At 41.8% G+C, this 25,417-nt stretch overlaps 1 protein-coding gene across 1 annotated transcript in view; it reads right to left on the reverse strand.

Annotated features, from left to right (window-relative positions):
* Positions 1–25,417, reverse strand: part of ttc27 (tetratricopeptide repeat domain 27) — a 122,294-nt gene that overhangs the window by 36,930 nt on the left and 59,947 nt on the right. Inside the window, exon 10 of the mRNA XM_029752875.1 lies at positions 7,117–7,230. Coding sequence (XP_029608735.1) covers positions 7,117–7,230 — 114 coding nt within the window. The remainder of the gene's footprint in view (positions 1–7,116; positions 7,231–25,417) is intronic.

Consider the following 25,417-nt stretch of genomic DNA (forward strand, 5'->3'; position numbering starts at 1 on the left):
AGGTCTTATCTGCACTATCTGCTATAGATTCTAAGAAATCAATAGGCGCTGACAATCTGGATCCATATTTACTCAAGTGTGCGGCACCTATTATTGCTGGTGTAGTGACGCATATTTTGAATCAAACATTTGTCGTGGGAAAGATTCCTAAATCTTGGAAAACAGCTTTTGTTTTACCACTCCTCAAGGGAGGTGATGAATTGGATAATTATCGGCCCATCTCTAAGCTCTCCTGTTTGGCTAAAATTCTAGAGTCACTGGTGAATAGGCAACTACAATCTTTTTTAACTGTTAACAATACACTTTCTAGTAATCAATCTGGCTTTAGACCTAAACACAGTACTATTACGGCCACTGTACGTGTTGTAAATGATATTACTAATGCCCTAGATAATAGAAAGTACTGTGCCGCCTTGTTCACAGATTTATCTAAAGCTTTTGACACTGTAAACCATGCAATACTTTTGGGTAAGCTGTCGTCAATAGGACTGGGATTGGATGCCTATCGTTGGTTTCATGACTATCTAAAGGATAGAAGTCAGGCATCCAGTCAGAGCCATTGGAGTTGGTTAAAGGGGACCCACAAGGTTCTATAATTGGCCCAAATACACTTGCACTTATGAGCTTAGTTGGTTCTCGAATGAATCAGGTCTCTGGTTGGATGATCAGGGATATCAGGGATATGGTTGGATGATAAACTGTCTTTTAAAATGCATATTGACGAACTTTGTAAACGGCTAAAAATCAAGCTAGGCTTCCTCTATAGAAACAGGACATGCTTGTCCTCTACAAATTGTGCAAGCTACTTTTATGTCTGTTATAGACTATGGGGATATTATTTACCTGCATGCTACAGCATCAACACTTAAAATCGCTGGATGCTACTTATCATTGCGCACTTAGGTTTATTACGGGTGCTAGCTACATAACTCACTGTGTTTTATATAAAAATGTGGGTTGGACTTCGCTGTCCGTGAGACGAGAACAACATGCTCTTGTGTTTGTCTATAAAGCACTTCTGAATAAACTACCTTATTTATCATCACTCATCAATACTCATCAAAACCAGGTCTCAAGCATGGATTACACTTGAGGCCCATGCGATTTCCACAGAGTTGGGTATGGCTGCCTTTTCCTGTTACGCTCCTTGCCTATGGAATAGCCTGCAGACTAAACTTAAACTTGAGACTCTTGTCCCCCTTGCTCATTTTAAATATTTATTGGAGCATTTTTATTTTTGTATTGCTTCTAACTGTTTTGGGTAATGCAAGTTATTGTGCTGTTAGTAGAATAACCTATATGTAAATGAAATCGGTTTCTGTATTTTTTTGTGTTATCTTTGATCATTTTGTTTGTCTTGTTTAGTTTTTTAATCATTGTACCTAAACTGTATGTGTCAACATGTATACACAGGGCCCAGCTGTAAAAGAGACCATGGTCTCAGTCTGTGTTCCTTGTTGAAATAAAGGTATAATAATAATGCTTCATCTAGATATGTTAGCGCCACTGAATTCATTTAAAATATTGATGGAGACTGTTACGGAGGAGTGTAAATGCTTTTTTTAGGCTGGATAATGTTGTATGTTTTAATTCTGTAATGTATTGATTGTTGGTGCCTTCTTGGCCAGGTCTCCCCTTGAAAGAGAGACTGGGTCTCAATGGGCTTTTCCTGGTTAAATAAAGGTAAAACAATAAAATAAAAAATAGCTACGTCATAGAACTTCTCTCAAAATGTTAGCTAGCTAAGTTAGCAATTTTATGAATACAACTCCCATCTACCGACGACATCAGGATATGATTTGAGAGCACTAGGTAGCTCTAAAAGTGCTTATTATAACTTTGAATCCATACTGACAGTGAATCCAGAGACATTCAGTGTCTCTGAATTCAGTACAAACAATTTGATGAACCAATTGTAATGACAGTCCACCACAACATTCCCAAGACTTTCCTGATTAGTTTATTTTCATTGTGTATTAGAAACACAGTTTAAGATCACTGTGAGGGATTTTGCAAGTGGTTGAACGGGGAATTGGGCTTCCCGGGAAAATGTTGTCCGAGGTTGCAACAGTAATCAAGGGTGGCAGGGCTTAGCGAAGGGTCAATTGCTAGAATTGTTCTCCAGCTACATACAGTGCATTCAGAAAGTATTCAGATCTCTTGACTTTTCACACATTGTCACGTTACAGCCTTATTCTAAAATTGAATGAATTGTTTTTTTCCTCATCAATCTACACACAATACCCCCTAATGACAAAGAAAAACTGGGTTTGAATTGTTTTCAAATGTATAAACAATAAAAACGGAAATATTACATTTACATAAGTATTCAGACCCTTTACTCAGTACCTTGAAGTACCTTTGGCAGCGATTACAGCCTCGAGTCTTCTTGGGTATGACACTACAAGCTTGGCACACCTGTATTTCCTCAAGGTCTGTCAGGTTGGATGGGCAGTGTCGCTGCACAGCTATTTCAGGTGTCGCCAGAGATGTTCGATCTTGTTCAAGTCCGGGCTCTGGCTGGGCCACTCAAGGACATTCAGGGACTTGTCCCGAAGCCACTCCTGCATTGTCTTGGCTGTGTGCTTAGGGTCGAGGTCCTGTTGGAAGGTGAACCTTCGCCCCAGTCTGAGGTCTTGAGCGCTCTGGATCAGGTTTCATCAAGGATCTCTCTGTACTTTGCGCCGTTCATCTTTCCCTCGATCCTGACTAGTCTCCCAGTCCCTGCCGCTGAAAAACATCCCTACAGCATGATGCTGCCACCACCATGCTTCACCGTAGGGATGGTGCCAGGTTTCCTCCAGATGTGACACTTGGCGTTCAGGCCAAAGAGTTCAATCTTAGTTTCATCAGACCAGAGAATCTTGTTTATCATGATCAGAGTCCTTCAGGTGCCTTTTGGCAAACTCCAAGTGGGCTGTCATGTGCCTTTTACTGAGGATTAGCTTCCGTTTGGCCACTCTACCATAAAGGCCTGATTAGTGGAGTGCTGCAGCGATAGTTGTCCTTCTGGAAGGTTCTCCCATCTCCACAGAGGAACTCTGGAGCTCTGTCAGAGTGACCATCGGGTTCTTGGTCACCTTCCTGACCAAGGCCCTTCTCCCCCGATTGCTCAGTTTGGCCGGGCGGCCAGCTCTAGGAAGAGTCTCGATGGTTCTAAACTTCTTCCATTTAAGAATGATGGAGGCCACTGTGTTCTTGGAGACCTCAATGCTGCAGAAATAGTTTGGTACCCTTCCCCAGATCTCTGCCTCGACGCAATCCTGTCTCGGAGCTCTACGGACAATTCCTTCGAACTCATGGCTTGGTTTTTGCTCTGACATGCACCGTCAACTGTGGGACTTATAGACAGGTGTATGCCTTTCCAAATCATGGCCAATCAATTGAATTTGCCACAGGTGGACTCCAATCAACTCGTAGAAACATCTCAAGGATGATCAATGGAAACAGGATGCACCTGAGCTCAATTTCAAGTCTCATAGCTAAGGGTCTGAATACTTAGGAAAATAAGGTATCCGTTTTCTACTTGTAATAAATTTGCTAACATTTATAAAAACCTGTTTTTGCTTTGCCATTATGGGGTATTGTGTGTAGATTGATGAGGAAAATGCTGTATATAATCAATTTTAGCATAAGGCTGTAACATAACAAAATGTGGAAAAAGTCAACGGTCTGAATAGTTTCCAAATGTACTGTACAGTATGTCTACTCTCTACTGGTGTTGGCTTAGCTATTGATTTCATTAATCAGAAACAGCAGCCCAGTTTGCGTTATACCCAATGACCTTTCTGAAAACAAAAACACCTAATTATGGCATGCCAAGGAAATGACAGTAACTGATTGTATTTTATATCCTATTATTTACACCACAATTGCCTTAATAATAACAATAAAGAAGTTAATTGGAATAATAAGAATCAAAGGTAGTCTGGTAAAGACCCTGTGCTTTTTGTCTACAAGTCTCTGATAGTATTTATACCTTCACGAGAACAATATCTAGCAGCCAAGTAAAAAAGCAACAATTATGTCCCACAAATCTGTCTGTAATGGAATTAGTAAACAAGGAACCTCTCATATCAAAATAGCAGCCCCCCCCCCCCAAATATGACATGAAACAACTCAACACGACATCTTTCCTCCACTTTTTCCCCCTTTGTTTCCTTCAACAGCCAAGAAGATTAGAAGTCAAAACACATTGACGTGAGGGAGAAAGAATTTGAAACAAAGCAGAAGGCAAGCTTTTTCTTTTCTCAATTCCTCTAACTCTCAGTCATCGGTGCATGTGAACAGCCTGTCAATCCTCGCTCTGAGGCGGTTCTCTTTGGGGTTTTGGCGTTCTGGGGGAAACGGTGACTGAGCATGTCTGTCTCACAGGGGAATGGGACAGGGTGGTGATGGGGTTAGTGTCAGACGGTGGGATCAGTGGGTGCTTGATGTCTTCATCGCACTGTGATGGACAGACGGGTGGCTCCCGACCCCCCCATGAGCCTCCCCCCACCCCTCTAGATGACTTGAAACAACCCTGCCTGTCACACGGCTCCCCCTGGAGGACCCCCTCAGCCATTTCAGCCCCCCTCCAGGCGCTGTCTGTCAAATCAGGTTTGGGATCAGACTGCAGAGCTCCGTGTGCAAACATTTGAGGAGGGCAAGCTAGAGAGATTGAAACCAGACTTTTTCTCTTTGCTCTATGTCACAAAACCATGGAGCAGCTGTACAGTGTCTGGCTTCTTTAAGAGAGTGTCCTGTTCTATACCCGATGTCAGACCGTCATGTCCCAGGCCCCAACCTCCTGCTTTATGACTTTGACCTCGTCTGTCTACGACTGATAGCTCACTGGGGCTGGAGAGAGCAACGAGTACACACACACACACACACACCATAATGTCATCCCAGCACAGTTTGAAGCAACCCTGAGTATAAAAGATTCCTAAATCATAGATCTGTGCATGGGCAAGTATAAGTATGTGTGTGAGAGAAATTGTCTGCACTTTAGCTGCGAAAAGCTGTGTGGAAACAAAGGACTTGTGTTCTTGTGAATGGTACCGTAATATGTCTAAGCCTCACCCCATCCTCCTACACAGCCCATCACAACACAAGTAAGCTCTCGCTCAGTTTACCATGTTATCACAGGGAGCAGAGGCTGTAGATTCCCAGGTTGCCAGTCCCCCTCTACTTTGACGGTGAGGGGGAAGAGGGGGGCTGGTTTCCCAGAGACACCCATGACAAACATCCTGCACAGGGGGAGTATGTCTGTCCTCCGCTAGGTTATTCACATGTCCCCTCTGCTTTCACAGATAGCTCACTGTGGAAATACTGATTTAAAGAGTATGGCTGGGTGGATTTCAGGGGGCATACAGCTTATTTCTGCTTGCAGACTGTTGTGCTAATGATGTGACATAAAGCAAGACATGGGTAGCAGATCATGTAAATCCAGGTTTGGAATTGATCGAATTTTGCCCGTAAGCCTTTGAAATGGTATAACGCCAAGTGCAAGTGCTTTAACTTCAAGAAGACCAGCATTACTGGCCTAACCAATAATATAGCCTTACTCTGTGTATTTATATACAGTCGTGGCCAAAAGATGAGAATGACACAAATATTAATTTTCACAAAGTCTGCTGCCTCAGTTTGTATGATGGCAATTTGCATATACTTCAGAATGTTATGAAGAGTGATCAGATGAATTGCAAAGTCCCTCTTTGCCATGCAAATGAACTGAATCCCAAAAAAACATTTCCACTGCATTTCAGCCCTGCCACAAAAGGACCAGCTGACATCATGTCAGTGATTCTCTCGTTAACACAGGTGTGAGTGTTGACGAGGACAAGGCAGGAGATCACTCTGTCATGCTGATTGAGTTTGAATAACAGACTGGAAGCTTCAAAAGGAGGGTGGTGCTTGGAATCATTGTTCTTCCTCTGTCAACGATGGTTACCTGCAAGGAAACACGTGCCGTCATCATTGCTTTGCACAAAAAGGGCTTCACAGGAAAGGATATTGCTGCCAGTAAGATTGCACCTAAATCAACCATTTATTGGATCATCAAGAACTTCAAGGAGAGCGGTTCAATTGTTGTGAAGAAGGTTTCAGGGCGCCCAAGAAAGTCCAGCAAGCGCCAGGACCATCTCCTAAAGTTGATTCAGCTGCGGGGTTGGGGAACCACCAGCACAGAGCTTGCTCAGGAATGGCAGCAGGCAGGTGTGAGTGCATCTGCACGCACAGTGAGGCGAAGACTTTTGGAGGATGGCCTGGTGTCAAGAAGGGCAGCAAAGAAGCCACTTCTCTCCAGGAAAAACATCAGTCCCCTTTCCGATTGTTTGGGGCATCCAGAAAAAAAGCTTGTCCGGAAAAGACAAGGTGAGCGCTACCATCAGTCCTGTGTCATGCCAACAGTAAAGCATCCTGAGACCTTTCAAGTGGGCTCACTCACAATTTTGCCTAAGAACACAGCCATGAATAAAATGTTACCAACACATCCTCCAAGAGCAACTTCTCCCAACCATCCAGGAACAGTTTGGTGACGAACAATGCTTTTTCCAGCATGATGGAGAACCTTGCCATCAGGCAAAAGTGATATGTAAGTGGCTCGGGGAACAAAACATCGATATTTTGGGCCCATGGCCAGGAAACTCCCCAGACCTTAATCCCATTGAGAACTTGTGGTCAATCCTCAAGAGACGGGTGGACAAACAAAAACCCACAAATTCTGACAAACTCCAAGAATTGATTGTGCAAGAATGGGCTGCCATCAGTCAGGATGTGGCCCAGAAGTTAATTGACAGTATGCCAGGGCGGATTGCAGAGGTCTTGAAAAAGGGTCAACACTGCAAATATTGACTCTTTGCATCAACTTCATGTAATTGTCAATAAAAGCCTTTGACACCTATGAAATGCTTGTAATTATACTTCAGTATTCCATAGTAACATCTGAAAAAAATATCTAAAGACACTGAAGGAGCAAACGTTGTGAAAATGATTGTGTCATTCTCAAAACTTCTGGCCACCACTGTACAGTACCTGAGACTTGAGATGTGAGGTTCCAATAGTGACGTTCACGATGAGTGTGGTATAGAATATCTCATTGAACCCTACCCCATGTGACCCCTCCTCTCTTACCTGTGTCTGCATCATGGCCCTCTCCACCCGCCGAGAGCTGCCCTTCTCCAGCTTGGTCCTTAGACACAGTGCTGTCACCTCCACCGCCCAGAACTTGGGCTGAGACAATATGCACTGCAGGGAGAGGGAAGAAAGACCAGTAAGGACATGGAGATGCAATACACTTTCATTTCATCATGGACTTTTAGGAACATCAATCTCAGATTAAAGGGATAGTCAGGTCTCTCAGATAGTGATGGCTCACACATAGGAATACATGAAAAAGTTGGCATAATACCCTACAGAAATATGTAGCTATATGTTTGACATCTTCAACATTCTTCAAGGAATTTTAAAATTAGCCTTTTACATAGTTTGTTTCTCAAAAACAGTAATCTACTGTAATCTCTGACAAAAGCATACGAACCAGTAAATTAGGATGCTCTTATGACATCACTAGGACTTCCCACGGTAATAAAAGGTAGGTACAGGAAACCCAGTACATTAGAGCTGGTAAACCTGATTAGGCCCTCTATCCAGCCAGAGTGGTATACTACAAAGTAAGCTAGATACTACTAAGGTTTTTATAAAGCTAGCCAGCTACAGTTAGCTTCACATTCCAGGTCAGGCTTCATCCGTACTACGACAGTGGATATTACTTGTCCGCCTGCCACTAACTCTAGCAGGCTTGTAACCTTTTTTATTTGTGCCGAAATCAAAATGAATGAACGGTTATCTTGCAAATTCTGCAGCCTATGGTGTGAAATTGAATTTTAGAAGTGCCGTCTTTTTTAATTTGTTTACTTTTCAATGCCGTCTTTGGTGTGCTTATCAATGCACGAGCACCTTTTTCCCAAGCCTATGCTCCTTCTATCTGTGGAACAGCTTGTTGCGTTGTGGCCATAGACATATAACCCATCGAAGGGTTTTGGAACCTCTTGCCCTGGAAATTTGACTGTTAAACTCATGGTTACACTAGCAATGGCTGCCAGTCTTTACTTGAACCTGAATGGGAACTGCCATCTATGGATTATAAATTATGTCTATGGTTGGTTGAGGTTGTCATTTGCCTTTCGCAAATTTCTAAATACAATCACGCGAAAAACATAGTTTGGAAAGCAAATGCAGTCATTACCAAATGTACCATGTGATATGCATTTTTTTTTTAAATGTACACAAAAAAAGGATGAATAAAATATTTAATCAGTTGTCTTGCTCAAATAAAGGATGATAACCTTTGCAAGAGGGTGGGTATATGATTTCATTGGTCCTCAACTCATGGTTTAGACACTTCATTCAGGATTAATGGAGTGAGCACCGAGTTATTCATTCTGAAGGATTTGTTGCCATAGAAATTGACCTGACTAAAAGGTGAGTCACTTTCGAAAGACCGGTTATCCTGAGTTGACCAAAGTTACCTCACGAACTCATCAAACCCGGTACATAGTATACCCCTCTGGTCCACGGGAGGGGGGGGGGGGGGGGGGGGGGGGTCTGTTTGGTGTGAGCAAGGATAGAGGTTTGGTGCGAGGTGAGTCCCACTTCCTGTCTGGGGCAGGAAGCACATTACTCACTGTGGAGTCAGTGGCGACCCCTTCCTGCTACAGCGGCAGTACATCTTGTTTCACAGGACTGAGGTTGTCTGTCTACCAAAGGACAGACCAGGGAGGCAGTGGGTGAGCGGGCATTTGAACATTACCTGACCTTTCACATTATACCGGTATGTTACTAAATAAAGATTTGGATTGGGCTGTAACAACATCTACAGGAAATCTGTATTGACCGGCATCTGAATAGCTAACTGTGTAATACTTTGAATACAAAGTCAACATCTACTGTACATTGTAAATAGACCCAAATTCCATAAAGACAACAAAAAAAGAAAAATTATGTCTGAGATGGACTTGGTTCCATACTGCACTGTGTAGGAGACACATGCAGTAGGAATGTGTCACCGCCAGTGGCGAACGGGAGGCAGTGTGTAAATTTAGAGGGCAGGTCCTGGGTGATGTTTGCCCAGCCAATGTTACCCTCTACCCAGTAGAGGACGGGAAGGGGGCTGGCAGACAGTCTGGGTGTATCCCACAGAGTACATTGAAGCCCACTGGAACCTTAGAGGGTAGTGTTTGCACATGTCCCTCAGGGAAGGGGCCCTCTTCTTAGGGACCAGTGAGGCAGGAGGTGAGAACACCATCTCCTCAGAGCGCTCTAAATGTAGTTTGGTTTATAGGGAGGTCGTTTCTGTGAAATAATCGAATACTAATCGCTGGGAACAAATCCTCATATGGGGAACAAATTGACCAATTCAATAAAAAACAAAAAAATATGTTTTGGCATTGATTTCTGCTTCCTGGGGAGTTTTGACATGTCGATATTATTAGAGTCCTGTCCTCCCTCTCCTAGCAGGGACCTTTGTGAGACTCAAGACAAAGAGTTTAGGAAGGATGCCAAGAAGAGCACAAGTTAGAGCTGAAAGGATAAAAGAGAAAGCTGGTAAGGGTATGTTGCTTTACCAATACATTCCTATGTCTTTGCTTGGCAATTTCAAGGGTAACTATTTTGAGAACATTCAAAATTCAGTGCTCAACTCTACAATAAAAATAAACGCAACACGTAAAGTGAGGTGAAATAAAACATCCCAGAAATGTTTCATATGCACAAAAAGCTTATTTCGCTCAAATTTGATGCACAAGTTAGTTTAATTCTCCTTTGCCAAAATAATCCATTCATCTGAAAGGTGTGGCATATCAAGAAGCTGATTAAACAGCATGATCATTACACAGGTGCACCTTGTGCTGGGGACAATAAAAGGCCACTCTAAAATGCACAGTTTTGTCAAAACACAATGCCACAGATGTCTCAGGTTTTAAAGGAGCATGCAATTGGCATTTCTCTACCTCCTACATCATTTTTGAAAATTCGGCAGTACGTCCAACCGGCCTCACAGACCACATGTATGGCGTCGTGTGGGCGAGCGGTTTGCTGATGTCAACATTTTGAACAGAATGCCCCATGGTGGGGTTATGGTATGGGCAGGCATAAGCTACGAACAACGAACACAAATGCATTTTATTAATGGCAATTTGAATGGTCACAGATACCATGACGAGATCCTGATGCCCATTGTCGTGCCATTCACCTACCGCCATCACCTCATGTTTCAGCACGATAATGCACGGCCCCATACCGCAACGTTCTGTACAAAATTCCTGGAAGCTGAAAATGTCCCAGTTCTTCCATGGCCTGCATACTCACCAGACATGTCACCCATTGAGCATATTTGGGATGTTCTGGATCGATGTGTACGACAGCGTGTTCCAGTTCCAGCCAATATCCAGCAACTTCGCACAGCCATTGAAGAGGAGTGGGACATCCTTCCACAGGCCACAATCAACTCTACGCGAAGGAGATTTCGCGCTGCATGAGGCAAATGGTGGTGAAACCAGATACTGACTGGTTTTCTGATCCACGCCGCAGTCTTTTATTTAAGGTATCTGTGACTAACAGATGCATATCTGTATTCCCAGTCATGAGAAATCCATAGATTAGCGCCTAATACATGAACTTTAACTCAGTAAAAATCGTAGAAATTGTTGCATGTTGCGTTTATATTTTTGTTCAGTATAATTATCCCCTTAGGGAAGGAGCAGATCAGTAAAGTTTCACACAGAAACATTGTGTGACATATTTAGCTGCAAAGCAAATGGATATTTTGTCTCTCACAAGCTCACTTCCTCTGAGCAGAGTCAACATGTGTTTTCCCCTGGCTATACAGTGTCTGGCCTCCGCGCCATGTCAGAACATGAGACCTGATCGAAATCAGCCAAATTAGAAGCAAACTAATGCTGAGGCCTGGGATATGAAAACAAGGCAAGATATCCCACCTTCCACTAGACATATCACCAGAGCCCATGGGTTGAACAGTACAGCAGTATGATGTATGGAAAACAGAAGGTAAGAAATTCAATAATAGCACCATCAGTATGGTGGTGTACAGACAGGGGTATAGTGAATGCCTTAACGACGATAGCTAGAACAGAACCCCCATGGGACGCCTCCCCCCCCAACATCCGTGCCAAGTTGCGAGATGATTATCACAAAGTGACTTCCTCCTACGGGGCCAGAGAAACAACAATTTAAGATGTAGTCACCCTCCTCCCACATCGTTCCCGCCTCCGCTCACATCGTATCCATGTCGCTATGGCAACACTTCCAGTTCAACCACTTCCCGAAACCCTTCCCAGAAGCCCTCAGTGGGCAGCAGAGGACAGATTGGAGATCGGCATTTAGCAGAACACAGCAAACCCTATCCTACCCCAGGTCCCAGCCATGATTTCACTGTAGACTGCCTTTACTGAGTTATGTGATGTAACAAGTCAGGCTGCCACATCTATGTAGATTAGAAAAACACTGTCTGGGTTGTTTGACTAATTTATCAATCCTATTTCCAGCCCTGGCCCCTACATGATAACTCCCACGGGTTTGCTGTAGGGCTGGGCGATATATCGAATTAATTTGATTAATTCTAATTTATGTTTTTGCGTGATATTCCAAATGCTTGTATCGCAGAATCGAGGTTCTGTATTTTTTTTATTTTTTTATGAGGGTTTATGTCTGCTTGTTCTCATACCTATTTGAGCTATTCTCGTTAGCTCCTGCTGTGCACATTCCCATTTACACCAGAGATCTGAATATAATGACGAGATGTTCATATCTCCACCCTAACATGCGGACCACAGCGCTCGCGTTACGTGCACAAGCGTACACATACATGTTATTCAATCATTTAATCCAAACTGCTCGCGTGCGTCAATGAATGTCCGCATTCTATTTTTGACGCGCTGCAAGTCCTGCCTCTCCCATCTCATTGGTTTTTAGGAGCATATACCCATGTGGGTGATTGAAAGATCAACTGAGGTCCACACTCCAGTTGGTGGTGGTAATGCACCTTAAAGTTGGTTGCCAACCGCCATATAAAGTCCAAAGAAGAAGACTGAAGGAGGAGAAATTACTGGAAACAGATTTGGTTTACCCTTATGTGTGGATTAATTGTCAGAGTAGAGGACCTTGTGCATTTCAGGTAAAATAACAACCCAAAGTTTATATCCCAGGACAAATTGGCTAGCAACAGCAAGCTAGCTAGCTAAATTGCCATGAATGTTTCGACCTGTCCCCAAATTAATATAATTGATTCCGAGTTCATTTTGATATTTCAACCTGCGTGTCCTGATCACGTCTGGTGTGTTTGGCCAAATGCTGACTAGACTGCGAAATGGCGGACGCCCGGTCTAGTAACAATGGGAGTGGTTATCCCAGAGGCAGGAAGGCAAGTGACAAGGTTTCAAATGAGCACATAGAAACACATTGATCTTATTTTTGACAGATTTTGGTGAAAGTGAAATCTCCCACTTTGCCCCTTTCTCCCAAGCCCCTCCCCCTACCTCTCAACAGATGAGGATCACTTCTTACTCTCAAACGGTTTCAACTCGCTATTTGCATTTGCGGTTTGGTCCAACAGAATCGGACACAGAAACAAATGGAGACATTTTAGTGTAATAGAGAAGTTACCTTTTCAAACCATACCTTGTTCATGTTTCAACTCAAATTTTGAGCAGAGCAGACACCACTAAAACGGATGTACCAATAAACATTCATTCTGGAAAATGAATGCTCAGTTTGTCACGCATTACGGTACCATGTATCGCTAGCAGCATTTTGGTCAAATAAAGATTGTTATGCAAACTGTTTGGTCTTTTAATAAATGTGCAGTAAGAATCAAACTATTATATAAGGAATTGGCAACTCGTTCTCATTCTGAGAAACAAGGTACACCACTTGATTTCAACATCTGAACGAAGTTGGCAGGCTAGCACGCTGTTTAAAACAGTTGGAGACGGACAGAACGGTGTGTTCATAACAATTCAACTTTGCCTTGTTAGCTGAATTCAGAGCTTGTGAAATTATACCGAGATAAACTTGAAATACAAATATTAGCTGGCTACTCACTAGCACGTAGGCATCTGCTTGAGAGATTGTTTATAAGACCCGTGTTAAATTAATACAATGCCTGCTGCATTATTAGTGAATGTGCATTATGCATGGCTCTGGTTACATGTGTTACAAAAAAGAGCATTTTTATAGACAGACCTGAAAGCCATTTCAGTGAATGCAAAAAATATATATAAAAAGGAGCAAGTACAACTATTTTGATTATGGTTGTAGAAGGCATATATTCAGCCATTAGACTATTGGTGACTGTTTTAAATGCAGTGGATTTGACCTTTAAATTGTACAACAAAGCTTAGAGAAAACGTTATTAAATTTGAGAAATATCGTGAATTGCCGGTATGTTCGAAAAAACTTGACATATGAGTTTTTAGGCCATGTCTCCCAGGCTTAGTTTGCTGACATCAGGAAAATACTTTTGACACTGACCTGAGGGTGTGTGTGGCTCTAAAGAACAGTTGCCAAAACGCAAAAGGAAGCACTACCATTGCAGAATCACTATTATGGAATGGGATCATGACAAAAACATAAATGTTATTCACAACACCCTTAAAACCAAAACAGGAAATGGATAAGACTGGCCCTTTTTAAAGCTTTTAACAGTGTCAAAGCTGCCTTACAGATTAAGATCACAGACATGTAGGGTTGTATTCTTTGGTACAGTACAAGCTGCAATATTACAAAGTCCAAGTAAGTAAGTTTAATACATTGCCAAACAATAATCAAATAACTCAATAATATATCATTTCAGTGACCCTAACATTGTTGGTTGACAAAAGCGGAGAAAATTAGAAGGGACCAAGCTAGCTAAGCCAATGGACAGGAGAGAATGTTTTTTTCGCCTTTCCTTTTGTTCAAGCCAAGATCAGATATACAAGGTAAGCTTAATCGCCATTGAAAAGTTGTCTCATCTCAGATAAGGCTTTATAGCCCCCATGCAGTATTTTTGATGTCGTCACTGTGTCTAACACATCACTGTGTAATTCATGAAAATAAAAATATATATTTTTGATCATTTATTTCCCAGATCCTGCTTTTGTTATTAAAATGCTCAGTCTGATCATGTAGGCGTGTTGATACAAATGTAAATATATTTACATACACAGCCCTGATTGGCAGATAGGAGAGCTCTTACACTAAAAGAGCATTCAGAATTTTCACAATTTCAGTGTTATTTCGACCGTAGTGTGGAAACAAAAACGAAAAAAAAACAAGCAAATCACATTTTTACTGCACTGCCCCTTTAAGACTAATACCGAGACCTAAGGTCATGCGGTCTCCAGTATGGAGGTGACCTGCATTGACACGGCTGTGTGATTGGGATCACGGTGCTAGACTGGTGGAATGTGGCCGCTAAGAAGCCCTTTTCCACCTTCCCATATTCACGCAATCTTATCTCTATCATCTAAGCTCATCAGTCAGCAGTACAGTAATATGGAAGGGGGAGAGCGAGGTCAGCCAATATGCCTCACCAACACTGCTTCACTAGTGTAATAAAGCCTCAATTACCTTATCAAACAACTCCACTTTTTCAACCAAGATGACATCTTGGTGATGGTATCTGAAACACCTGTGAAACTGCAAAGTACTGTTCAGAAAACTGATTAACTGCCTGAAATGCTAATAATGCTATGCCTATAAAAATGTTTTACCTGGGTCCTTTGTAGAGAATAGACTATTCTGAATAGTATGTTTGTTGGGCAACGGTCCTGCATTTGATTTATATCATAAAGTTGCAGCAACAAACAAATATGCAGGAATAAAGCACCATGAACTAGGTTGTGTACAAGGTGAACAACAGTAATCACGATCCAAAATGCGTTTGTAAATGGTAAACAAGTCCCAATAGCATTCAAATGGGACATTAGCACAACAGAGAACAGTCATTGTTATGCAGTCCTTCCGCTAGAATGTAGTAACCATAAATCGTTGGATAATTAAAAGCAAATGAGGATGCAGAATGTTTTATTAAACCCATCACAAACAAGCAATGGGCTTTGGAGTGTCTTCTCAACATGGGCTAGGAATCGCATGTCAGTATTGTCCAGGAATAGCCTTAAAAAAAGACATGAATATCAATCTTCATTAACATTCTAGAATATCTTCACAAACAACAAATCCGGAATAGTACATCAAATCAATTGACCAAAAGATACAGGTGTGTAGGTGTATTGGTCCTGAGTTAAAGAGTAATGGCAAACGGATTTATAGGGTAAGACAGTGCAGTTTCAAATGAAGATCCATCCGTGTTATTGGCTGAGCTTGCTCGGACATCCGCCTCACACTACATCACCTGTCTGCAAACTCCAAAAGATGAAAACCATGGTGGAGCAGCTGGCCAGAGACCCAGGCCCATTGGGGAGACCGCAGAGCACTAAACCGAGGGGACTTGCTCAGCAGTCTGCGTCGTGTTATTACCTTAATTAAAGCCTTTTCAAAAAGGCGTGCTAACGCCGCAGCTGGATACATGGTACTGATTTGCCTCCCAGCAGCAGTAAGGAAGGTGACGCAAACCGACCCTGGTTTATAGGTGTGTGACAGTAATGCAGCCTAGGGGAAGAAGGCAGTCGTTTTGAGAAATGGTTGAAAAGATCTTGGTCCATTTTAATAGGGTAATTTCAATGGCCTCCAATAGCAAACAGAGAGCAATGACACTATAAAAACAACTTGTAAGGATGGATGGTAGGTCCTCCTACTTGCCATGGATGGATCGAGTTGTCTGGCTGGTGTTGGTGAGTGATGCAGGAAGCACAAGATCCACTGCATGGTTTATGTTTTCAGGCTCTTGGAGTAGGTGCAGGTATTTACAAAATGTTAAACTCATCCAACAAGATGCTGGACAAGGCTCAAAGTAAAGTCATGAAAATGATAGACTAGACATCTGAAATATAAAGACTGAAGATCAGCCTGACTAGCCCCTAGGGCTCAGAACCCTTACTAACTTCTGCAGAGACAGTCGTCAGTTTTGAACACCCATGAAGCTCTACAGCAGAGCATTTATACCCTCCAATCACTGGCAGAGACCAGTTGAACGGAAACACTTAATAGAAAGCACTTTATAAACACTTAGCAAAGTAAACACTTCTACAATAAGAGTTTAGATACATTCACTCAACCTGTACGATGAAGACATATAGAATACTTAAAAGATCTGGACTAGAGCATAAACTCCTTGCCCCAAATTAGTAATGAGTGTCCCTTCTTAATGAGCAGACCACGGTCACCTGTGCACCTGGCGGCAACGCCCCTCCACATGCTGATCTCAAACATTTTTAAGTAATGCCTTCGACTGGCAAAGAGCACTGCTTCAGACTAGCAGCGTAACTTTATCTGCTTTACTTCTCATGTCTGCTGTAATTTGTATTCAATGTTTAGAAAATATTTAGAATAGATCAAACCGGTGACACACTCAACCAAAATGATGATTTGGTGAGGTGACCAAGCAATTATATTACCGTGTATACTGTGGAAAAGGACTAGCGATCACTTGGCGTACTCACAACTAATTTGTTTTTAAGGATTTAGTAAGATAACAAAAACGGTACACAAAGTAGTAATGCAGATAGCTACATCTCCAAAAATATAGATAGCTCCAAGTCTCCAACTACAGCACATTCAAGTTACCTTCAAAGCCCGTCCAACTTGGTGAACTTGACCCGCTGTGAGTATAGACAAACATCAAAGGCAAAGTTCAGTTCTTGGCTATTGACTGGGAATTCCAAATGTTCCCCTAAAATCATCTACTTGTGTTGGCCCTGAAGACTTATGAAATAATAGTCTAGCATTAATGCCAACTCTTTTGACACTCAGAAGTCTAGGGAACAGCCAGACATGAGCATGGGAAATTTCTCAATCCTATCCCTGATGCTGTTCAGCAGTCTCAAACATACTGTAACCAAGATGCGTTCTAATCTGTAATGAAAATAATGATGGATGGCATATATAGATAGCTCTTTCACTGGACCTCAAAGCACTTTACATTGTAAGGGAGGAGACCTCATCTCTTCCATCAGCAATGAGGAGCACCCATCCATCTTGGTGATGCACGGCACTTTTGGGTAATTTAGGGCCAGCATGCTCACAAGTCAGCCATGTGAAATGATGAGCACTCTCTTAATGGTCAGATATACTGTTGAACAGTTGTACTAACACAGAGCAGCGGGCATATGTCAGAGCTACCCTGAATTAATAAAATCCGACATTAGCTCATAGCCATCGCGTCTATCAGCACATTTCACTAGCAGTAGCAAGAGCGGCAACCCACACATTCCGCAAAGCGTAGCAGTCTCTCTCTGGTCTCTTTTCTTACATCTTTAATAATCCTTTATATAAAACGGCAAATAAAATAAAGCCGCAATACATCAGTGACTTCATGAGAACATTGGGAAAGGACTGCTGTTGCTCTGTTTTTTTTTTAAGGAAAAATAATTGACCATACAAGTAGGGATGAACAGCGAGATTTACAGCCAAAACCCACTCCCTTATCGCGGGAAAAATAACAGCGAGAAACCGGTAAATTACAATACATTTCTATGAACAGCATGATGTGAAATGGAACTGTTGAATTATGAGATGTCTAAATCTGGTTTTGCCACGGCCGTCTCTCGGCATGATCAATCAACGCTTGGGGTGGGGACAGACAGCGCATCTATGGAGAACAGTCCAATGCTTGTATCATCTACTGTAATTTCCGGACTATAAGCCACTACTTTTTTCCCATGATTTGAACCTCGCGGCTTAAACAATGACGCGGCTAATATATGGATTTTTCCTGCTTTCAAAAAAAATCATTAAAATAAAACATTCTGTGCTCAGTTTTTTGGCGGCATGAAGCTTTCATTAGACCAATGAAATTGCCGAACGGGTTAAGGTCAAACAACTTTTTTGTTTACTGTTTAGATTAAATCGAGCGCGCTCAAACTTCCCATCATTCTGATTACGGTAGTCATTTTGTCACCCTCATCATGGCAGAGACACGGAGAAATGCATATGATGCAGCTTTCACGTTGAAGGCGATTGATCTGGCTGTTGGAAAAGGAAATAGAGCTGCTGCACGGGAGCTTGATCTGGAGCAATGACTTTCTTGGTAGGCTACTGTTTACTGCAAATTTTTTATTTTTTGTTACAAGCGGTGTTTCGTTAAAGCCCATTTATTTTTGTTACAGGCCGTGTTTCGTTAAAGCCTATTTATTTTTGTTATAAGCCGTGTTTCGTTAAAGCATGTGTAAAGTTAATTTGTTTCAATGTACCGGTAGGCACCTGCGGCTTATAGACATGTGCGGCTTATTTATGTTCAAAATAATTTAAAAAATTACAATTGAGGGCGCGGCTTATATTCAGGTGCGCTCAATAGTCCGGAAATTAAGGTAATCATGGTAACTTCTTTCTTGTGACAGGTACGCATACTATTGCTGCAGCATAGACTATGCTACAGTAGGCTAATATAAGGAGTGATTGCGCATCTAATTTAAACATCACCATCTGGCTTACAGGGGTCACCTTACTTTTTAATTGTAAAGAAAAAAATATACAGTACCAATCAAAAGATGACACCTGCTCATTCAAGTTGGTTTATTTTGACTATTTTCTACATTGTAGAATAATAGTGAGGACATCAACACTATGAAATAACACTCATGGAATCATGTAGTAACCAAAAGTGTTAAATACATTTATTTTAGATTCGCCAAAATGGCAGTTTCTCTACCAGCTTCATGAAGAATGCTTTTCCAAAAGTCTTGAAAAAGGGTGGCTACTTTGAAGAACCTAAAATATTTTGATTTTAACATTTTTTGATTTCTACATGATTCCATGTGTGTTATTTCATAGTTTTGATGTCTTCACTATTATTCTACAATGTAGAAAATAGTAAAAATAAAGAAAAACCCTTTAATGGAGTAGGCGTCCAAAATTTTCACTGGAACTGTATATATTTGCAGCTGCAGAATTTTAAAAAACAGCTATCCCTCAAATATCATAGCTTTAAATCAGTGCATACTTGAGCACACCGTCACTCTCACTCCCATCAATTCCATTCAAATTGCATCCAAAGATAGATAGATAGTCCCAGCAGGTAATACATACAATATTCAGCCCTACCATAAAGTAAATAAAAGCAGATCATTTCAGAGGGGGCAGGTAATCTTACTATTCTGCAAACTAAAAAGGTTCTGGAAAGAGCTGGTTCTATGAGGAAAAATATAATGTGATGTGTAATAACGGATCATCTCTATTAAAGTGTATGATTATACCCTGGCATGACAATCTAATCCGGACAGTCTTGAACCCAACTACAAAAATAGCTTAAATCCCCTCCATCCTATTTTGTGAAGATTGACCTAACAAACATTTGGCTCAAACCTCAGCTTAAAGGCCTGCAATCTAGGAATCGCCACAATCACAAGACACTGGCTAGCAACAATGTCAGGCTAAGATTGCAGGTCTCTGATTTGTCTAAACATTTGGTGGTCCCATGAATGTGCCAGAAAACTGTGCCTAGAAGTGACAGCAGCAATAAAAGCTTTTCATTTTTGATTTATGTTCAATGAGTTTACAGAAAAGGGTGTGTTGAGTGGGGCACTTGTAGGGCAGGTTTAATGGAGGACAAATCAGAGAGGTGGAGATGGCCTCAGTGCCGTTCTGACTGGAGGACGTATCTGTCTCAGTCTGGAAGTTTGGGGTTGGGCAGCAGCCTATCGCCACACAATTGGAGTTTGTAATTCGGAGAGACAAGGCAGCCGTCACACTCCAATTGCCTCTCACAACCCTCACGACGCCCTGGCTCAAACAGAGGGGGACATGCTTTGTTCTGCTGAAGTTATTCACCGGCGATGAGGGATAAGGAATAATTTGAGGTGCTGGGCATGGTGATCAGAATCAAGGCGACATGCGAGACCAGAGGAAATGTAACCACCTGAATGCATCTTATGGCCTGGATGCATCAAAGCGTTCAGATTTGACAAAAGTGTCAGAGGAAAAACAGCTGACTGAGTTACACCTTAAATGTATAATCTACTGCATATCGAGACTGAGTAGCCCAATGCAAATTCTTGATGAAAACAGTACCAAAGTTTGAGAAATTTAATGTGCAAATATACTTGCTTCATAGACCAACAATTTAATCTGCTAATAAACTTTGAAAACCACTTAACTATAAAATACATTTCAGAATATACATGAAAAGCCAGCTCTGGTTAAGACATCAGCCTGGAGCAGATGGGGGAGATTTACGGTGGAACAGCCACCAACTCCAAGGCAATAAATTAACCTCTGTGGCCGTTCTTGGTTTCTCTATGACCGACTTGGGCTTTCCAAATAGATTTCCGAGATTTTTCCCCAGAGCGAAGCCTTAGCCGGCCCTTGAAATCGCAGACCATTCTTCGGCTCATTCCTGGAACGTGAGCCAGAGCAAAGACATCAGTGGTCCGTGACAGAGGTGAGCGTCTGACTGGCGTGTCCAGACTAGTCACATTCAGCCTCAGGTAAACTATACTTCAATATACAGAGGTGTATTAACTGAGCTGTCTGCAATATCACAAAGTATACTGAAGAAAAATATAAATGCAACATGTAAAAGTGTTGGTCCCATGTTTCATGAGCTGAAATATAAGAACCCAGAAATGTTCCATATGCACAAAAAGCTTCTCTCAAATTTTGGCAACAAATTTGTTTACATCCCTGTTAGTGAGCATTTCTCCTTTACCAAAATAATCCATCCACCTGACAGGTGTGGCATATCAAGAAGCTGATTAAACACCATGATCATTCATTACACAAGTGCTCCTTGTGCTGGGGACAATAAAAGGTCACTAACAATGTCACACAACAATGCCACAGATATTTCAAGTGGTGGGAGCATCTAATTGGCATGCTGACTCCAGTAATGTCCACCAGAGCTGTTGCCAGATAATTTAATGTTCAGTTCTCTACCATAAGCCGCCTAAAATAATTTGAGAATTTGGTAGTATGTCCAACCGTCCTTACAACCGCAGACCACGTGCACAAATGACAAATTGTCAGAAACTGTCTCAAGGAAGCACATCTGCGTGCTCGTCGCCTTAAGTAGGGTATTGACCTGACTGCAGTTTGGCATCGGAACAGACTTCAGTGGGAAAATGCTCACCTTCGATGGCCACTGGCAGCTGTGGACAACGAACACAATTGCATTTTATTAATGGCAATTTGAATGAACAGAGATACCGTGACGAGATCCTGAGGCCTATTGTCATGCCACCCCCTCATGTTTCAGCACGTTTCGGCCCCACGTCGCAAGCGTCTGTACACAATTCACACCAGATACTGACTGGTTCTGATCCACGCCCCTAACTTTTTTTAATGGTATCTGTGACCAACAGATGCATATCTGTAATCCCAGTCATGTGAAATTAATGGATTAGGGCCTAATGAATTTAATTCAATTGAATGATTTCCTAATATTAACTAATTCAGTCAAATCTTTGAAATTGTTGCATGTTGCGTTTATATTTTAGTTCAGTAGATATGTTTATTTTTGTGGACAAGCAATTAAGAATTTGATAACCACAATCTGGGTAAAATATAAGTATGGTAGTTTTGGCACTCTGGTTACTGTACCCTGTTAAAACTTCGAAGGATTAGTTAACCGATCACAAACACAGACATATGAACCATAGCTTGGTGTTAACAGACAACCATCAGGAAGCGAACATAAGTAGAGTGCCGATGGTGAGGGCCAGACATGTGACAACCATCTAACCAGCCTGCAGATTCCTGGATCCACATGTAGGCTGGGAAGATGCCTGCTCACACAGCCAGCAGACGCTCTGAGGATTCCAGAAACAATGAGATTACTGGTGCCAGCCCAATGTTTCAACTGAACTAAAAGCGGGATGGACATCAACACCAGGCTGACGGTGAGAGAACTTAACACAAATAAAATATAATTTTACCAATGAATCATGTAACAATGCCCCCCCCCCCCAAAACAACACTATTGACACAGCTCTCTGTTCATTTCACTGCACAGCCAGAATAAAAGGGACATTTATTTTAGACAACCACATTCTCCAAAAAAATGATTTCATGAAAACAAAAGTTAAAAGCATTTAAACAGAGATGATCATAACCGTCTACAGAAAAAAAGTGCAGGGCATTTGAGGTGCACCAACTGTTTTGGTTTTGTTCATTTGTCTCTGATGTCTGGAGGACAAGCTTTGGTTTCTTTCTAGAGCATAAATTACCCAACAGCACGTGTAGTTTCTAACAAGCTTGTATTGTTCCCTCATAATGGAACAATCATTTGGTTTGTAAATGCTCAAGTGTATAAAACAGATCCGCTCCCACCGTCTGGACAGTGGGATGACCCATCAAGTCAGTCACACAGTCAGGAAGGGATGCTCCAATGGGAGGGAAAGAAATACTAATTCAGGTGTTTTCCCCTCAAATCATCTCTGGTCCCTCAACACTTCCATAGTCTACCCCTAACCCGACAAACAAAGACCACGTTACATCCACTGATCTCCAGATAACCATTATCGACCACATTCGTCACTGACCAGAACTGTAGTCCTGCAGTTACATTACATATATTATAAACCCCTACCACCTGCACCCCCACCCACTCAACCAAGAACAAGCATGCTCTTTCAAGTACCATGGGCATTATGCATGACAAAGGTGTGAGCAATCATGTAGCACTTACTGAGCGTTCCCTCCATTTACAACTTGAAGACAGTTCCAAAAACAGTTCACCATTTGAAATGTCATGGCATGCTGAAATGCTGCCTTTGGCTGTCATTAAACTTTTGAAAAAATGTTTACAATCCAATAGCAATTAAAAGTTAATTATCACCATGGCCTCGACATTTCATTTACCGAAAACAAAAATCAATGGCTGTGGCCTATTGAGGCGGTTTACAAATGCAGCTTTAGGCTTTCAGCACAAGTAATTACTTCTCCATAGACACAGGGTCTTCACGCTTTCAACGTTTCAAAAGAAGTCACTGTAGGGTTGTGTGACAAATACAGATATCATCCGCCCTCTCGGGCTGAAGACACCGCCTGAGTCACTTTCTCACCTATCAATTAGTGCTTCCACCTCTCACTCTCCTACCTTGCTCTACCCTCCCCAATCGACTCGCATCTGGCCAAGGGTGGCGTGAGAGACAGATCAAATATTTCCTTCAGCAGAATTTTTTTTTAAACTTTCACCGAAAAGACAATGTTACTACTGACAACAGTTTATTTAGGAGAACATGTCTATTTCTCGGAGGCTAGGTCAGGAATGATCAGTGCATGATGGATTTTGTACAAACCCATATTGCTCCAACCATATCATTTGAAAAGGATATCACTGTGTTCCAACAGGACCTCTGAGGCTGGGCTGAAATTGATATCCGAGTCCTTTGTTCACTGGTCTCCAGATCCACCAGTCACTGATCAGCACCTATGGAGGCTGTAATATGGCCTATATACACACACAATGTTTATGTAGCCCTAAGAGTATACTCAAATTGGCCCATATGCTCATTGTATTCTATAAAACAGTGTCTATTTTTACATCCATCTGTTTTACATTTCATGTAAGCATCACAAAATGGAGCCCGTTGGCAACCCTGCCTTTGGCCTGCCTTAGTTAGCGAGATCAGCCCTAGTGGGGGGCGTAAGGAGATCCGGAACAGGGAAAAAACCCAATGCAAGACCTCATGACGTGGCCAGCCATCATTGTTCAAACAGTTTTGGAAAGTAAAACATGGGTCCACAGAGCCAATCCCAAACCTCAACAATTATAAGAAACGAATCGCTGACACAAACATCTCAGCTTGACAACACACTCATGGGTGGTAGTTCAAGCCCTTGTCGCCAGAAAGAGACAAGAAGTGCTGACACGAGAGGAAAAACATTAAGGCTGTCCAGGTGCGCCGAGCCAACGTTGGGATCAGTTGAAGCCAGCCGGGTTATGGACTAGAACATCGAACACATCACCAGCACAGTGTAGCAGACCAGGACACCCTCACAGTTTTTTATCCTCAGATAGGAGGGGATGTGGAGTGTCTGTGATCAAATTTGGAGCTGAGCAGACACCATAGCGGTGGGAGTGGTGCTCAGGCCTGTTGGATCATTACCTTTTGGGTAATATTGCAATGGGAGGAATCAAATAATGGTCTGGGGACCTCCATGGGCATAACTACAGACCTCATAATGACAAACAATTTTACACACTGAAATTCATTTTGCAAAACATTTCTCATTTACCAATAACCAGTGGTGTAAAGTACTTAAGTAAAAATACTTGAAAGAACTATTTAACTATTTATCGGTACTTTACTATTTATATTTGACTACTTTTACTTCACTACATCCCAAAAGAAAATAATGTACTTTTTATTCAATACATTTTCCCTGACAGCCAAAAGTACTCGTTACATATTGAATGCTTAGCAGGACAGGAAAATGGTTCAATTCACACACTTGTCAAGAAAGCATCCCTGGTCATCTTTACTGCCTCTAATCTGGCGGACTCACTAAACAAATGTTTTGTTTGTAAATTATGCTGGAGTGTTGGAGTGTGTCCCTGGCTGTCCGTCTGGCTTGCTTAATATAAGGAATTTGAAATGATTTACACTTTTACTTTTGATACTTAAGTACATTTACTTTTGATACTCAAGTATATTTAAAAGCAAATACTTTTAGACTTTTATTCAAGTAATATTTTACTGCCTGACTCACTTCAGTCATTTTCTATTATGGTACCTTTACTCAAGTATGACAATTGGGTACTTTCTCCACCACTGCCAATAACTGACAGTGCTACTCATATTTTCTTAATAGGATAGTGCAGTTTATTGCTCACTTGCAGCTTGTTAGGTTTAAAATGGCTGGGATTCAATATCAACACACAGGCCGATCCTAAGCACTTACCTTTAAATTCAAATGTATGTTAGGCATTGTAATCATACGGATGAGTACACAGAGCAGAATTCATGATAGACAGACAATTCTGCAAACCCAACAGAGCTTTGTCGACACCTGCGAAGGAAAACTACAGCCTCTTCAGGCATAATGCGCCCCCACTCAACCAGCTGTACACGTAGTTTAAGAACACTTCCTCATCATATAGCATGAGGAACTATGAGCAGTTCCATTTACTGGCAGACATTTTAACTCTGACCCCTACAAATTGACCATTTTAAAAACGGTCTTTTGAGCACTTAACGACCAGCACTGTGAAAATGTCTCTGGGGTTTAATTTCATCAGAAGTGCTAGATCAGCTGCGCTACCGTTTACGGTTTCCTCCAGCGCTCCCCCAAAAGGTAACCTGACAGAAGAGAAAAAAAG

The sequence above is a fragment of the Salmo trutta genome, chromosome 5 (genome assembly GCF_901001165.1).
Source record: "Salmo trutta chromosome 5, fSalTru1.1, whole genome shotgun sequence".
Taxonomy (NCBI): Eukaryota; Metazoa; Chordata; class Actinopteri; order Salmoniformes; family Salmonidae; genus Salmo; species Salmo trutta.